This window comes from Plasmodium relictum, assembly GCF_900005765.1.
Source record: "Plasmodium relictum strain SGS1 genome assembly, chromosome: 11".
Lineage (NCBI taxonomy): Eukaryota > Apicomplexa > Aconoidasida > Haemosporida > Plasmodiidae > Plasmodium > Plasmodium relictum.
Window position 1 is genome coordinate 822,181 of NC_041689.1, and position 16,581 is coordinate 838,761.

Genomic DNA, 16,581 nt, shown 5'->3' on the forward strand with positions numbered 1-16,581 from the left:
AGAAAAAAAAGTATTAGAAAAAGTGGGAATTTTTAATAAATATATTTTTTTTTTTTACAATTACAAATAAGCATGTATTTCTATATATATAAATAATAATATAGTTTAAAGTTTATGTAATAACATTTACAATTAATCACGAACTAATAATTAAAAGGTAATTTCATTCATTTTTTTTTCTCTTTTGCTTTATAATTAATTTTAATTACCAAAAAAAAATTAATTTATATATTTATTTAGTTCCCAATAATTTATCAATTTTTTTTTTAATTTTTTTTTTTTTCTTATTTTATAATTTATTAAAACTTTTTTATTATTTAATTTTAATTTTAGTTGTAAGAATAACTCTTATTAATTTTATTTTAAATTTTTATTAAAATATTAAATATATTACTTTCGTAACTTTTTAAGTAATATTATTTTTTAAATTTGTAACATAAATAGATTGTATTACCTAATATTTTTCTTAGTTTTTAGAAAAAAATATGCAAGTAGTAAATAAATAATATCATTAGTTTTTAAAAATTTGTAAATTAAAATTAATAATACAGTTCTTTAAAGCGATAAACCTTTATTTTTTTTTTAATTTATTATTGTTGCACATTATTATTTTAAATCATCGTATATCTTAAAAATTCACAAGAATACTTTGTTGCCCCATATTTTTACATTTAGTCTGGTTTAAGTATGTTTTTATATTTTATTTTAACAGAATAATTGTTCTTTTATAGTATGCCCTAGAAGTGTATTTAAAAAAACTTAGTTATATATACGGAATTTATATGTATTTATATATTATAGCCTTTTGGGTTGGTGATTCACTTATGCATATTTCAATATAATTAACTTTCCTTGATTTTAAATATGATAGATCTATTTCCTCTATTATTTTTTCTATTATGTAGTGCCCAATTTCTTCTGAGGAGGAGTGTTTTATGGGTATTTTAATGCAATCCTTTTCTGGAAAAGAATATTCTGAATTATCTTCACATGTGATTTTTATGTTATTGTTTACTTTCTCAATTTTTAAAACATCACTGTAAATAGGTAGTATGAAGTGATGATCTAGTTTATTACAAATTTTTTTAACTGCATCTTTCAAAATAGAGAAATCTATTACATAACCATCATCTTGTATATAACCTTTTATTTTTAAAGAAACGTTATAATTATGTCCATGTAAGGTTTCTTTAAATCCTTTATAAGCAATAAAGTGCGCACAGTGGAAGGAAAATGATGGTGATTCAACTAAAACATCTGATATGACATTTTCTAAATTAATTAATTTTTTTTCCATTGTAATAGTTCTTTAATATTTAATACATTTACTTATTTAATCTTAAATGAAACCAAAATAAAAAAAAAATAATTATAAAACAATTAAAAAGTAATAGAATCGAATGTTAAAAAAAGAAAGAAAATGATGTTTTGAAAAAATAGATGTTAAATAAAATATCTACAATTTTTCTTCATATTGTTTAAAAAGGTAAAAATAATTTAAGAAGTATATATATATGTGAAAGATGAATTATTTCCCTTAAAAATTAGAGAGGTTCAAAAAGAAATGAAGATGTACTATTTCTGAGGGAATTATATATTTATAAAAAATAACAATGTTTTTTAAAATAAAAATTCTTCTTATGTAAGAAATATTAGACTAAATGAAAGAATTAATATATTTTATTTAAATTTTCTACTTTAATAAAAAAACAATTTTGAATAAAAAAGTAATTTTAAAACAAAATGTATAAATTATACTAATTTTTAAAATTTAAGTATTTCTTAAAAATAAAGACTTTATACTATTCACATTATTTTCATCTAATTATTAGTATAATTCACAAAAAAATAAAAATAAAATTAAATTAATATAATAAATCGATAATGCTTTAAATTAAAATAAAAAAAAAAAAAAAAAACTTATGTTCTATGCAATAAATATTTCAAAAAAATAAAAAAAATTAACATATATATATATATAAAAATATTATATATTATAAAGGTGAGTATTAAAAGAGATTATAATTTAAAAAGTAGATACATGTATATTAATAAAAATAATGATAAAGAAAAAAGTATAATAAAAAGAATAAAAAAATTTCCATTTTCTATTAAATAAAATTGTTAATATAAATAATTGTTCTTAACAATTATAAAATTGTTTTCAGAGAAAATACATATAGAAAAAAAAAAAAAAAATTAAATAATATGATATAATGAAATTAACTAAACATAGAATTATCATATAAGCACTTCTACTTTAAATGATTCTAGTTTGTAATATTTTGTACTTCTTTGATGATTTTAAAGCTGGATCTCGCATCAACTGAATTCCATGTAAGTAATAAAACCTCTCTTTTATTTTAATTATAAAAACTGATTTATTTTTCAATATTATTAATACTTTATTATTTGGAGTTATTATTTTAAATGACTAAAAAGAAAGGTACAATTTTATGTAAGTGTATTTATATAAATATTTATACATTTATATATATTTTATATTGTGTAGAATTTCATAAAATAAATCTATTGTTAAATTATATATATTCATTTTATCATTCGTATTTTTTTTTAAAATAATATTTAATATAATTACGTTATGGGTTTCCAGGACTATTATTCCTTTTATTCCAATATAAGTAGAACAACGAGATTTATGAATTTCTATGTATGCTCCATTTAACTCTATATCATTAATTGTATCTAAGCTTAACTCATTATTATTTGATAACTCAAGTAGTTCATTAATATAAATATTCCATAGTTGATTTAATTTTTCTGCATCTTCATAAGATATATTATGTTGTGTTTCTACTTTATAAGTATTATATTCATTTGATGATAAACCTACTTTATCTATTCTTTGCTTTTTTGTTTTTTTCTTCATACTAGCATCATCATTATAATTGTTCTTTAAACTTTCATTAATAAAGATTTTTGAAGGTAATTCTAATTCAAAAGCCTTAAATAAATAAAAAAAAGAAAAAAATATATTTTAGACATAAACGATTAAGTATTCCATTGTCTTTATAATAATTAAAAAAAAAAGAAGATATAAAACACACAAAAAAAAAAAAATATATTAGATATAAAAAAAATTTTTAAATACAAGAAATGGACTATATATTTTTATTTACTACCTTATTTAGTTCGTTATCAGTTAAATAAGAGCTATCTCTTGAGTTCTTATTTAAAAAAGGATGGACCATAAATTTATTTTTTTTATTATTAAGGCTACCGTAATTATTATTATCATTATTATAATTAATAATACTATTATTCGAATTATATTTGTTATTAAAAATTGGTTTTATATTTACGTTTATATTTTTATTGAAATTTAATTTTTGTGAAGAGTTGTTATTATTTATACTTAAATTATAAATTTTGTTGCCTTTAGCTTCATGATTGAACTTCTTCGGATTTATAAAAGCTGAATTATTTTCATTTTTTCTGTATAAATTATTGGTATGCAAATAATAATTTACGTATTTACTTTTATCAATTTTTCTTTTTTTATTAATTTCACTTATGTTATCTTCTTCCATTTTTCTTTTTTCCTTCTTTTTTTGTATCTTAATATTTGAATTAATTTTGCTCTTTTTGAGCAATTTACACTTATAGGTAGATAATAATATATTTTTAATATCTTAATTTAGTGATTTCTTTTTTGTTTATTCGGTTTTTCATATTAATATTTATGTAAATCACAGAACCGAATATATTTTGGGATACTTTCTGTGTCTTTTTTTTCTGATTACATTTTTTTTTGTTACTTTTTTAAATTTATGGTAATATTTTTCATATACTTATTATGTTACTTTCATCTATATTTAGCAATAGATGGAGAATTTAAAGATTTAATTATCCCATATATTTGTAATTTAAATATAAAATTGCTTTTTGTTTTGGATGTTAAATTAATTTTTTTCTTTTAATTAAAAAATCGAAGGGAATAAGTTATTCTATAAAAAAGAAAAATTATGTGTAAAATAATATTTTTTTGCGAAAATACAAAAACAAAGTTAAACTTAACACAATTAAAGATATATGAATAATAAAAAATTGAACTAAAAAAAAAGTATAGAAAACTTTTATTTAAAAAGTGATGCTTTTTTCATATGCTCCATATGACTTCAATATATATGTAATAATGAAGTAATATTTTAAAATATATATTTATTGTTTATATTTACATTATAATTATTATAATACAAGTTACCTTAGTTTTCATTTATATATACAAGAATAATTATTCATATAAATTTTAATCAATAACCTTTTTTTTTTTTTAAATATAAATAAAAAATATTTTATAGTATCAATAAATTATTAATTTGTTTAAAATAAAAAGTACTATTTTTAATAACAAAATATATATATATACATATATATTTATCATATAAAATTGTAAACTGTAACTCAATTTTTTTTTTATTTTTTTTTATGGAATATAAAATTAAATTATTTCATTTCTTTTAAAAATATAATTAGGAAAATTGTTTTTAAAAATGTACTAATAAAAAAAAATAAAAAAAAAAAATAAAAATAAATGGATAAATTGATAACACTTTTAAGTGATAAATATGATTGATTCATAAATTGATATAATTGAATATATGAATATATATAAGAATTATGTATATAAAATGATGTATAATAACAATTAGTAGTAAAAAAAAAAAATTATAAAAATAGTATGATTTTGAATTATATTAACTTTTTTTTTTTTTCTTAATTATTCACGTATTTTTACTGATTATTTAATTTTTTGTAATACTTTAATGCAAATGTTAACATTTTTTTAATATATACACATAAAAATTTTTTTTTAATTTATATATTGTTATTACTTTTACAGTATTATTTTTATATTTTTTATTTAATATTGTTATTTATATAATATTATTGATATATATATATATATATATATATATATATATATATATATATATATATATCAATAATATTATATAAAAGAAAAAGAGAAAAAAGGAAGAGATGCTGAAATTATAAGCTAATACTTATGCATTTATATAGATTTATAACATATTTGAAAGAATTAACATTTTAGAACGTTTTAATTTATAAGTTGTAAAAAAAAATATTAAAAAATTTTAAATATATATAATAGATAATTTGGATTATATACAATGAATGATATAAAGAGTCATAAAAATATTTGTAAAATAGATTCAGGTCAACTAAGTTATATTGATATTGATGAAAGTGTTTTCATTAATAAAAATTCATATCCAGTAAATGAATTATATGAAGATGAAACTAGTAAGGGTAACAATCAAATAAAAAATTTTAAATCATATAAAGAAATGTATGAAGAAAGTATAAATAATCCAGAATTGTTTTGGGGGAATATAGGTAAAACTAGTTTGAGATGGTTTAAGTTATTTACTAAGGTTTATTCAGGTGATTTTAAAAAAGGAAATGTTAGCTGGTTTGTTAATGGAAAGATTAATGCTTGTGATAATTGTGTTGATAGATGGGCAGAGATACATCCCAATAAAACAGCTATTATATGGGAAAAGGATAATCCAAATGAATATAAAAAAATAAGTTATAAAAAGTTATTAGAAAATACATGTAGAGTTGCAAATTTATTGAAATTATATGGTGTTAAAAAGCAAGATACTGTTACTATTTATTTGCCTATGACTCCTGAATTAGTATATAGCATGTTAGCATGTGCTCGATTAGGTGCTATACATAATGTTGTTTTCGCTGGGTACTCAGCGGGTAGCTTAAGTGATAGAATTATTGATTCTAAATCAAAAATTTTAATTACTTGTGATTTTGGTTTAAGGGGTGGAAAATTAACAAAATTAAAGCAAATTGCTGATGCTGCTATGGACTTATGTGGAACTATAAAAACATGTATTGTTTTTAAAAATAAAATGAAAATAAATGAAAGTAATATATACCTTAAAACTCCCATGCAAAATCAATTTTATCATTCAACAAGTATTGATTCTCAAATTATTAAAGATTCTGTCACAAAATTAGGTAGCAATTCAAAATTACAAAGCAATGGGATCGACCTAAATGAAAATGTGTATGATAAAATAAACAATAATAGTTCCATTAATTGCTCAAAAAGCGAAATGGAAGAAAAAAATTATATGGATATTTATACAGTTAATAATAATACTCCATATCAAACAAATTCAAAGGCAAATGATTTATGCGAGAAAGATTCATATTCACAAAAAACGTGCACTAAAGAAATGGATAACAACAATTTTAGAACCCATAATAATGATCAAACAATTAAAAATGGTGATATAAAAAGTAATGGAGAAGAATTAGGTAGTTATAAGAACAGTTTAAAGTGTAAAAATATTGCATTATCTAAATACCAAAATTTAGAAGAAAAAAGATTTAAAAGTAGAGATATAGAAAATACGTCAAGTAATTTTGATGAAAATATATGTACTTTAAAAGAAGGTCGTGATATAGATGGTTCATCATTAATGAAGGATATGAGACCTTATTGCCCAATTGAATATGTAGATAGTGAAGATTTTCTATTTTTATTATATACTTCTGGTTCTACAGGAAAGCCAAAAGGGGTAGCACATACAACATCCGGTTATTTATTATATGCTTATGCAACTTGTAAATATATTTTTGATGTAACAGAAAATGATGTATTTGGATGCGTTGCTGATATTGGATGGGTTACTGGACACAGTTATGTTTTATATGGACCATTATTAAATGGAATTACCACTGTTTTATTTTCTTCTATACCTACATATCCAGATTGTGGTAGATATTGGAATTTAATACAAACTCATAAAGTTACCCAATTCTATACAGCCCCCACTGCTCTTAGGGCCTTGATGAAACATGGGGATCACTGGGTAGAAAATTATGATTTATCTTCTTGTCGAATATTAGGAAGTGTGGGAGAACCTATTAATCCAGAAACTTGGAGATGGTACTATAATGTAATAGGGAAAAAGAAGTGTGTTATTGTTGACACATACTGGCAAACTGAAACAGGTGGAATTGTTATTGCACCTATACCCAATTTATTTAAATTAAAACCAGGATGTGCCACTCTCCCTTTTTTTGGAGTTGAATTAGAAATTTTAGATTCAAAAACTTTAAATCCATTAAAAGGTACAAACGTTTGTGGTTTATTATGCATAAAAAGCCCTTGGCCAGGTATGCTAAGAACTGTATATGGAAATCACAATAGGTTAATTAAAACTTATTTTGAAACATGCCGTAATTACTATTTTACTGGAGATGGTGCATATAGAGATGAAGATGGCTATTATTGGATTTCTGGTAGGATAGATGACACCTTAAATGTTTCAGGGCATAGATTAGGAGCTGCAGAAATTGAACATGCTTTAGTTCAACATTTTTTTATTGCTGAAGCAGCTGTTGTCTCCTTTTTTCATAAAGTAAAAGGAGAAGGTATTTTATGTTTTGTTGTTAAAAAAAAAGGAGACTTAAAAAATTATGGAGATAGTGAAAAAAGTGTTAATTTATCTTCCATTCATAATATAGAAAGTATGGAAGATTTTAAGAAAACATATACAGATGAAAAATTAATCGAAGAACTAAAGTTACAAGTTAGACAAGTTATAGGACCTATTGCTACTCCAGATCTTATTTGTATAGTTCCTGATTTACCTAAAACAAGAAGTGGGAAAATAATTAGGAGAATATTAAGATGCATAGCTAATGGCTTAAATGATTATGGAGATTTAACTACTGTTTCTAATTTTGAAATTATTGATGTTATTAAAAATAAATATAATGAGTGTAAAACGAAAATTAATTCTACATCATAATAATATATACTTTTTCCTCATATCTTTTTTTAAAAAAAACATTTTCAAATGAGTAATAAGAAGATTTATTTCAAAAACAATACTATATAAAAAAATGTTAACTTAATTATTAAAAATTAGAAACTGATAAATTCCTAAAGTTTATTCTAAGTTATTACTTTATAAATAAATGAGTAAATAAATAAATATATATAAATATATATAATATTTTGTCATAATCAAAAAGTTAATTTAAATTGTCAAAAAAAAAAAAATAAAATAATAAATAATAATGTAGTTTTTGCAATAATTTTATTATTTATTTTTAAAGTATCTACATAATATGATTATTTCTGTGGATTATTATATACCTAATTCTACTCTTTTTTTTCCATTTTTATATATTTGTTAATTTTTTTTTTTTTTTTTTCAAAATATTGTCAAAATATTTTTATAAATATATATTTTCAATCATTTTATATAATGCATTTTAATTTCATAGAAGAAAAAAAAAAGGAAAAAATTGGAAAATTAAAAAGCATAATCTAAAATTTAAAGTTTACATATTTTTTTTATTTTGTGTGGATTTTATATAGATAAAATGTGCATATGTATTCTGATCGTTATTTTTATTATTATTATATGTATCTGTTTTATTTTATTTTATTTACATACATGTGTATGCTAAAAATATTAGTTTTTATTAAAATTTTTTTAATATTGTTAAATAGGTATTTTTTAAAAAATGTGATAATTATGTATTTATATAAAATAAAACACTATAAAAGTTATACAAAAATTTGAATATATGTAAGCATATATCATAAAAAATATAGTAGTTAATACTTTAGTATTTTCTTCAAATTAAGACTAGTAAGATATATCAACGATATAGTTGACAAAACAAGGGAAAAATATTTCATGATCTCATAAAACATTCATCACCAAAATATAAAAAAAGCAAATTATAAAGTAATGCTTTATTATTAATAAAAATAAAATATATAATTTAATATTTAGTATATTTTCATTCATGTATAAAAATATATATTGAATAAAACCATATTAATACACTATATAAAAGATACACTCACATATATATATATATATAAAATAAATATATACTTTTTTAAAAAACTCCTTTATAAAATTATGAACATATTTCAATAAGAAAAATTCTCATTTGATGCATATAACTGTTACATTTATTCATTCTTTTATTCTATTTTTTCAAGATACTTTTTAAGAAATTGGTCTTAAAAAAAAAAAAAGGGAAAGCATATGTAATTTTATTTTGAAATTTTTTTTTTTATTTAAAATAGGCATCTATAATTAATAATATACTTAAAATGAATGATACGGTATCACGAAAATTATTTTAATTTAAATTTATTTTTGTATTATCTTGAAATTACATATACTTTAAAAAAAATTTTACATATTTTCAGATAACACACTTTTTATACTCTATTTCTATATTAAAAATTAACATTTTTATTTTCTTTTTTTAATACATACAATATTTGAAAGTCTATACTTCTATATAAATATACATATTTTTAATATAAATAAAGATATATTGTTTTTTACAAAATTGCCTTATAGAAAATGTATATATATATATATATATGTGTATATTATTATAAAATGAATAGCATTTAAATATGAAAATTATCATCAATATGCATATTAAGCATATAAATTTTTGTTTCTTTTAAAAAATATATTTTTTTTTTTTTTTTTAATCATATTTCATATTTCATTGTTTTATTTTACTTTTATTTTTTTTATATTTTATTTATTAATATTACTATTATGATTATATCTTAATATATCAATTTTTCATATGATTCGAAAATACATATACAAACCAAAATAAGTAATAATAATGAAAATTGGTAAACTATAAGTTAAATCTAATGTTCAAATCGTTTAGCATATCATTTGGAATAGGGGATGAATGGGAATCGTTAGATGGTTGATAAATTTCTTTCCATTTATTAGGATATTTCTGTTTCATAGTAGATAAAAATTGATGAAAAAAGATATTCAAATTTTGAGACACATATTTATACTTTAATATTATATATAAGATATCTTTTAGATTTTCAGCTGCAATATCCAAATTTAAATATAGAGTTTCTAAAATAGCTTTGAGTGCATTTATTTTTTCATTTTCTTGTGTTCCATGAGACATAATCTTTAACCAAGTTTTTAAAAATTGAGGAAAATAAAAAATTATTTTTTTAGGATAAGTAGAAGATAATCTACCTAAAGTTATACATATATTTTGTAAGAGACAACCATGATATTTTGAATTCTGACAAATAAAAACAAGCTGTTTTATAATTTCATCTACATACATTTCCATATATTGAGAATTAATATGTATACTTATTTCTCCTATAGCCCAACTAGCATTATTTGAAACTGGAGTAGATGGATGAGTAATATGTGCAATTAAGAATGGTATTATATCATTTAAATAAGTTATTAAATATTGCGTGCAAAATCTTGAAATATCTCCTATTAATGCAAAATTTGATTGTAGTATTCCAAAGTTTAAAAATTGTTTTGCTAATTCAGTACTTTCTTCTTTACCTATAATTCCATTCTTTAAAGATGCTTCAGGATTAAGCATTTTAAAATCATGATTGATTTTATTTATTCCATCAAATTTTATATTTTCTAATTTTAAGCAATATCTATGAACTAAAGGTATAAAATTATATTCATTTTCACTTATAATGTTCATGATATTAGAATTCACAACACTTAATATTCTAGATAATAAATCAAAACTACATTCAATTAAATCTTTCTTTTTTGAAGGTGAAATACAATCAATATCTTTTAAGCTGCTAAAATATTCTTCATTCGTTATTTTATAATAAGATAATAATTCATTAGCAGTTGGGGAAATGTTATTTCTGTTAACAATATAAGAAATGGAACTTCCCGCTTTTTTAGAATAATAATATTTAATTTCTTCCTCTAAATCTATATATAGTAAAACTAAAAATTTGATACAAGTTCTTATGACATTTTGAGCATATTTTAAGAAATCTTTTCCATAAGCACTAGTGATACAAGACATACATTCCATTAAAGCAATAATATATGGGCTACTAATACGAATATTATTCCACTTAGATAAAATGGAATTAACAATTTGATGAGCTAATTCATTATTTTCTTTTACAATATTAACACTATCAATTAATGTTCCAACAACATCAAATAAAATAAAATAATTTTTAGCTTGATAAATTTGAAATGCCTGTTGAATAGTATGAACAATTTCATGCAAATAGTTATTTAATAATTCCAGAGCATCTTCTTCAAGGTTTGCAAAAGAAGAACAAGCTGCTTCTTGAACTCGTTTATTACTATCTAAAATTCTTTTTAGTAAATTTAATAAAACAGGTTCAAACCATTTATCACAGTTGTCTGGATGACATATCCAAGAAGAAAATCTTGTAACACACCAGCAAGAAATACTTCTTGCTAATGGTTTTTCATCGTTTAATAATTTAATTAAATACTCTAATACTTTAGGTATAAATGGTGATAAGCTATACATACAACCTTTTGCTATAGCACCTAGGGTTAAGACAGCACTTTCTCTTATGTTCCATTTATCACTCATTAGTTTTTCTTCTATATGAGGTAAAATAAATTCTAATATATCATCATTATATACATTGGATAAATAATCTAAGCATAATGCTGCTCCTTTTCTAACAGTCCAATCATTTCCCCATGTTCTTGCTGTCATATCATCATTTTTTTCATCATCACTATAATCTTCTGAATTTTGATTTGTATCATTTACATCACTTCTATTATTGTCATTATCATTGTTATTATTATTATTTAATTTATTCATTTTCGTTTCATCTTGATTTGTATCATGATTTTTATTGTTATATAGTTCTGGTGTAATATCTTGAATTAAATCTGGTACATTTGCATTGTCATTTTGAAAATGAGATTCATCCATAGTTAAATAATCCCATTTAGTGTACACAGTATTATCAATTAATATTTTACATAAATATGGTAAATAATTTTTTAATATCTTTAAGGCTTCATTTCTTAAATCATTTATATTTTTATATACATTTTCATCAATATAATTTTCTGATTTGTTTACATCATTTTTATTATTATTGGAGTTTGAATATGCTATATAACTTCTATCTTTTATAAACACTGGCCAAAATTCTAAGGCTTCCAATTGAACTTTTCTGTCACTTGAATTAGTTGCGTTAACCATGAATTGAATAATTGCATCCAAATTACTAAATATTGAAGAATAGCGAGTGTCTGTAATAATTGTCATACACGTAACTACAATTTTTAAAATTTGAGTATCTTCTTCTGATGCTAAATATCCTAAACATTCCCATAATTGAGGAAAATAATCATTAAATACTCCATTGACAGTAAAACAAGAAGATGTTATAAATAAATCAAGACATTCTGCTGCATACTTTTTTTTTATACTTTTTTCTTGTGGAGAACAAAAGGAAAATAATTTCTGTAATAATTGAGTCTTGCAAAATTGAAAAAAAAGAGAATCAGTACTTTTTCTATTCATTAATTCATCTTCAATTATTATTATAATAGCGCGAAAGGCACCATCAACAACATCATTATTTCCTCGATCTATTAAAACTAATAAATTATATAAAGCTTCTGGCCATTTTTCTATTCCTTCATATTTTGTTAAAATAGTGGTTATAACAGAACCTGAAGTATTTCTAATTTCTTTTACTTCATCTTCTACTAATTTAAAAATTTCATTCTTTATTATTTTTAAAATATCATTTGTTAAAAATTTATTTTTTGAATTTATATAATTTTTTAATAACAATCCTCCGACTTGTCTAACATCATTTTTTTCTTCTTTGTTCATAAATATATGTAATAAATATAATGCTGCATCAGATACATTTTCATTTAAGTCTTTTAAGACTTTTGTAACTTCAACTTGTACAGTATTATTTGAACTATTGCATGAAGTTAAGGCCTCAATTATTGTTTTATATATTTTTTCATTTGGCTTCCATTCCATATAAGAATTACTATTTTCAAAACAGCTATTATGCATTTTTTTACATGCATATATATATTTATATATATATGTTTATTTATCTTTTTATAATAAAAGTAATATAAAAATTTCTACGTACTTATAAAAAAAAAAAAAAAAAAAAAATTAAATTTTAAATAAACTTTCACAACATTCTAAAAAATATAAACACATAGATGTATTAATTAAATTAAAAACCTAATTCTTGTATATATTTTTTTTAAATGAAGTTTTTGAAAAAATTTTTTTTTTTTATGCTTCTTTAAGCAAATATACATAAAATACAAATTTCAAAATTAAATCTAAATAATAAAAAAAAAAAAAAAAAATTATATATATATATATATATATATTTGTGAAAATTTTAATTAAAATTTGAAATTATATTAATAAAAAAAAAATATATTAAAAATTGAAATAAGAAATATATGAACATAAGATATATTTTATCAAATGAATTTAGAATAAATATATTGTTTTTATATTGTTTACAATACGCATGAATCATTATAAAGATAAAAAAAATATATTATGCATATATATACATTTAACTAAAAGTTCAAATAGAAGTATAATTTGTTAATACATTTAAAATGGTAAAAAAAAAAAAGAAAAAAGAAAAAATTAAGTAAAAGTTTAATATTTTAGTAAATTCATAACTTTTATCCAAAATCAAACAATTAATGTCATTTTTTTCTTAGAAAAAAAAAAATATTTTTTCACACAATTTTTTTTTTTTTTTTAGTAGCCCAATCCACTTCAAAGTTTATATACTATTATCTAGAATTATGTATTATTTACCAAAAAAAAAAAAAAAAAAAAAATAAAGCATAAAATAATTAATATAGAAAATTTATATATTAAAATCATTATATATATATATATATATATATATAGTTTTTTTTATAAATTATTCATCAAATTAAAAATTAAAAAAAAAAGTATATTTTAAAAATATTAATAAAAAACTTTCAGAAGTATCTTTTATTTATATAAAAAGAAAATATTAAAAAAAATTACCTAAAAAAGAGTCATTTAAATTAAGAAATCATTGCTTTATTTCCAATAAAAAACTGAAAAATCATAAACTTTTATACCATTATATATAACTAGTAAAAAAAAAAAAAGAACGAAAATTAAAAAGAATTATTTTTTAGCTAAATTAGTATTTATATAAAAAAAATAAAAAAAGTAAAGAAATTTGATTAATTTAACAAATTTCTCCAAAGTTATATAAAGTAAAATAACTGTTATTTTAAAACATTTAAAAAATTTATCAAAATTTTATTAAAAATATAAATGATTATGTTACTTTATTATTTTTTATAATAATAAAATTTTAAAGTAAAAACAAATATTAAAAACAAAGAGAATGAATAAAAAAATTAACTATATTTTTTTCTTTTTTTTGAAGTTCTACAAGTTATTTTAAAAGGAAAAGACTTAATTTTTTGTGCTGAAACAAATATGTAGAATATATTTTGCTATTTCTCTTAAAATGTTCCTCTTTAAATGATACATATTTAGTAACACAAGTTACAATTTCTTATTTTATTCTTATTAAAACATAGAAAATATATGTTAAAAGTTCAAATAAAATTTTTGTCATACATTAAAGAAATAGAATATAAAATTAATAATTTTTTTGCTTAAAATATTCTAAAAAAAATCTGATTTTTTAAGCTTTCCTTTAATACATTCTTTATAAAGTAGATAGAAATATTCAAAAAAAATAATACTTCATTATTGATATTAGTATTATATTTTATTTATTAATTTAATTATAATTCATTATTAATTGGAAAGTATTTTAAATTGTAAAATTATTAATATATTACATTTTTAATAAATGTAAAAAAAAAAAGAAAGACAAGAACTATTTTATCTTTTTTCTATTTTTAAAGCAAATATTTAAGAAAAAAAAAAAAAAAGATAAATAAAACCAAGTAAAATAAAATAATCATAACTAACCTGAAGTTTTTTACAGCAGGAACATTTATAATAGATATATTTTGTATTAAATTAAAGTGTCATCAGCTAACGTTTTAAGGGCATTTGTTAAGGTAGGTGACATTATTTGATTTAGTTCCAAAACTTTTAGTTCATCATTATTCTTATTATCATATGCTTTAAAAAAACTATTTTTACTGAAATTTTTATCATGATTAAAATTATCTTTATAAAAATTTGTATACTCTGAAGAAACTTTATTAAAATCATTGTTATTTTTCAACTGCTTGTTTTCTTCATTTTTTTGTATCAATTTTGCCTGAGAAAAATGCATAGATGTGTCTTTCCTTGAAAAATTACTATTATTATTATTACAAATGGTATTGCTAAGAAGTGTAACCTTCTTATTATTTACATTATCTTTTCTATAAAATTCATTTTCCTTTTTATCAATTAAAGTATTTATTAATTTTTCTTTTTCTGATTGATCTTTTTTTTTTTCATATTCTTCTTCTACTTCTTCCTTTTTTTTATCTTCATCTTTTTTTTTTTTATTATTTGTAGTTAAGTAAACTTCTTTGTTTTTGTTTGAATTACAATCCTCTCCTTGTTTAGCATTCGTGCTCATATAATAAGTCATAACATTTTCTGGAAGGGAATATAAAGGTTTCATATTATTTATAACGTCTTTATTACTATTTTGAGTTCTGTATTTATATGATTTATCAATATTTTTATCAAAATTAATTTTTAAATGAATATTTTTTATCAAATTAGTTGCTGATGGTAACTGTAAAATCGGAGGCTCAACATTGGGATTTTTTGGGTTTATCAAAGGAGCTTTTAGTATACTAATATCACCAATTCCATCTATAGCACCCAAAGTAAAAGCCCTTTTTTTTTTTTTTGAAATTTGATCCATATAAGCTTTTATTTCTGTATTTTTGTCATAAATATATTTTTCATCTTTTACTTTTTTATCAAATTTATTTCCTAAGGTTTTCTCTAAATAATGCATCCTTTTATCAATTTTATCCTGTAAGTTTTCATTTACATAATTCATTTCATCATTATTTATATTTTTAAAGTTTTTTTCATCTGAAGAACTCATTTTTTTATCAGTATTTTTTTAATATTTTGTCTTGTTCTTTTAAAACCATAGTACTTCTAATTTTTTGTAGATTCTTCACTTTTATATATTTATATAATTATTTAAATATATATATTATGTATGCCTTTTTTAAATAATAGAATATATCTCTATTTTATAATTTTGTTCCATTTCTCTTAATATTTTATTATGTGTGCATAAATTATTTCGCAATATCTTCTGAAATAATTTATTTTTTTTTCAATACTTTATAAATTTATAATTATTCCTTTATTTCATACGTATTCTTTAATTATTTAAAAAAAAATACATAAAATATTGCGTGTCTGTTTTATTTTTCTATTATAGAAAAAACAAAAAGAATTTACAAGAACTTATGTTAAATTATAAGATTCTCCTTTTCAAAAGTTTTTTACAAAAAAAAAAAAAAAAAAAATTTATACACATAAATGCATCTTAAAATACAAACGATTTAAAAAATAATACATTTTGCCTTTTAATTTTAAAAAGAAGGGAAGCAATTAAATTTTTCATGTAACTATTATTGTTTATAGTACTTTTAACTTAATAGGATTACTAATTTTTTTATTGCATGTTTGCTCTATTAAATAAAT

At 19.7% G+C, this 16,581-nt stretch overlaps 5 protein-coding genes across 5 annotated transcripts; 1 reads left to right on the forward strand and 4 right to left on the reverse strand.

Moving 5' to 3' along the window:
- Positions 1 to 778: 778 nt before the first annotated feature.
- Positions 779 to 1,297, reverse strand: PTPS (6-pyruvoyltetrahydropterin synthase, putative; the record flags this gene model as incomplete). Its single annotated transcript, XM_028677474.1, has 1 exon — positions 779 to 1,297. The coding sequence occupies one exon, from the start codon at positions 1,295 to 1,297 to the stop codon at positions 779 to 781; it is 519 nt and encodes a 172-aa protein (XP_028533859.1).
- A 963-nt stretch (positions 1,298 to 2,260) lies between these two features.
- PRELSG_1120400 (conserved Plasmodium protein, unknown function) lies at positions 2,261 to 3,551 on the reverse strand (the record flags this gene model as incomplete). The annotated part of the gene is made up of 3 exons (XM_028677475.1): positions 2,261 to 2,434; positions 2,600 to 2,965; positions 3,144 to 3,551. The coding sequence occupies 3 exons, from the start codon at positions 3,549 to 3,551 to the stop codon at positions 2,261 to 2,263; spliced, it is 948 nt and encodes a 315-aa protein (XP_028533860.1).
- Positions 3,552 to 5,156: 1,605 nt separating this feature from the next.
- ACS (acetyl-CoA synthetase, putative) lies at positions 5,157 to 7,829 on the forward strand (the record flags this gene model as incomplete). Its single annotated transcript, XM_028677476.1, has 1 exon — positions 5,157 to 7,829. The coding sequence occupies one exon, from the start codon at positions 5,157 to 5,159 to the stop codon at positions 7,827 to 7,829; it is 2,673 nt and encodes an 890-aa protein (XP_028533861.1).
- A 1,882-nt stretch (positions 7,830 to 9,711) lies between these two features.
- Positions 9,712 to 12,924, reverse strand: PRELSG_1120600 (transportin, putative; the record flags this gene model as incomplete). The annotated part of the gene is made up of 1 exon (XM_028677477.1): positions 9,712 to 12,924. One exon carries the CDS (start codon positions 12,922 to 12,924, stop codon positions 9,712 to 9,714), a length of 3,213 nt encoding a protein of 1,070 aa, XP_028533862.1.
- Positions 12,925 to 14,923: 1,999 nt separating this feature from the next.
- PRELSG_1120700 (conserved Plasmodium protein, unknown function) lies at positions 14,924 to 15,967 on the reverse strand (the record flags this gene model as incomplete). The annotated part of the gene is made up of 1 exon (XM_028677478.1): positions 14,924 to 15,967. The coding sequence occupies one exon, from the start codon at positions 15,965 to 15,967 to the stop codon at positions 14,924 to 14,926; it is 1,044 nt and encodes a 347-aa protein (XP_028533863.1).
- Between the last annotated feature and the right edge of the window lie 614 nt (positions 15,968 to 16,581).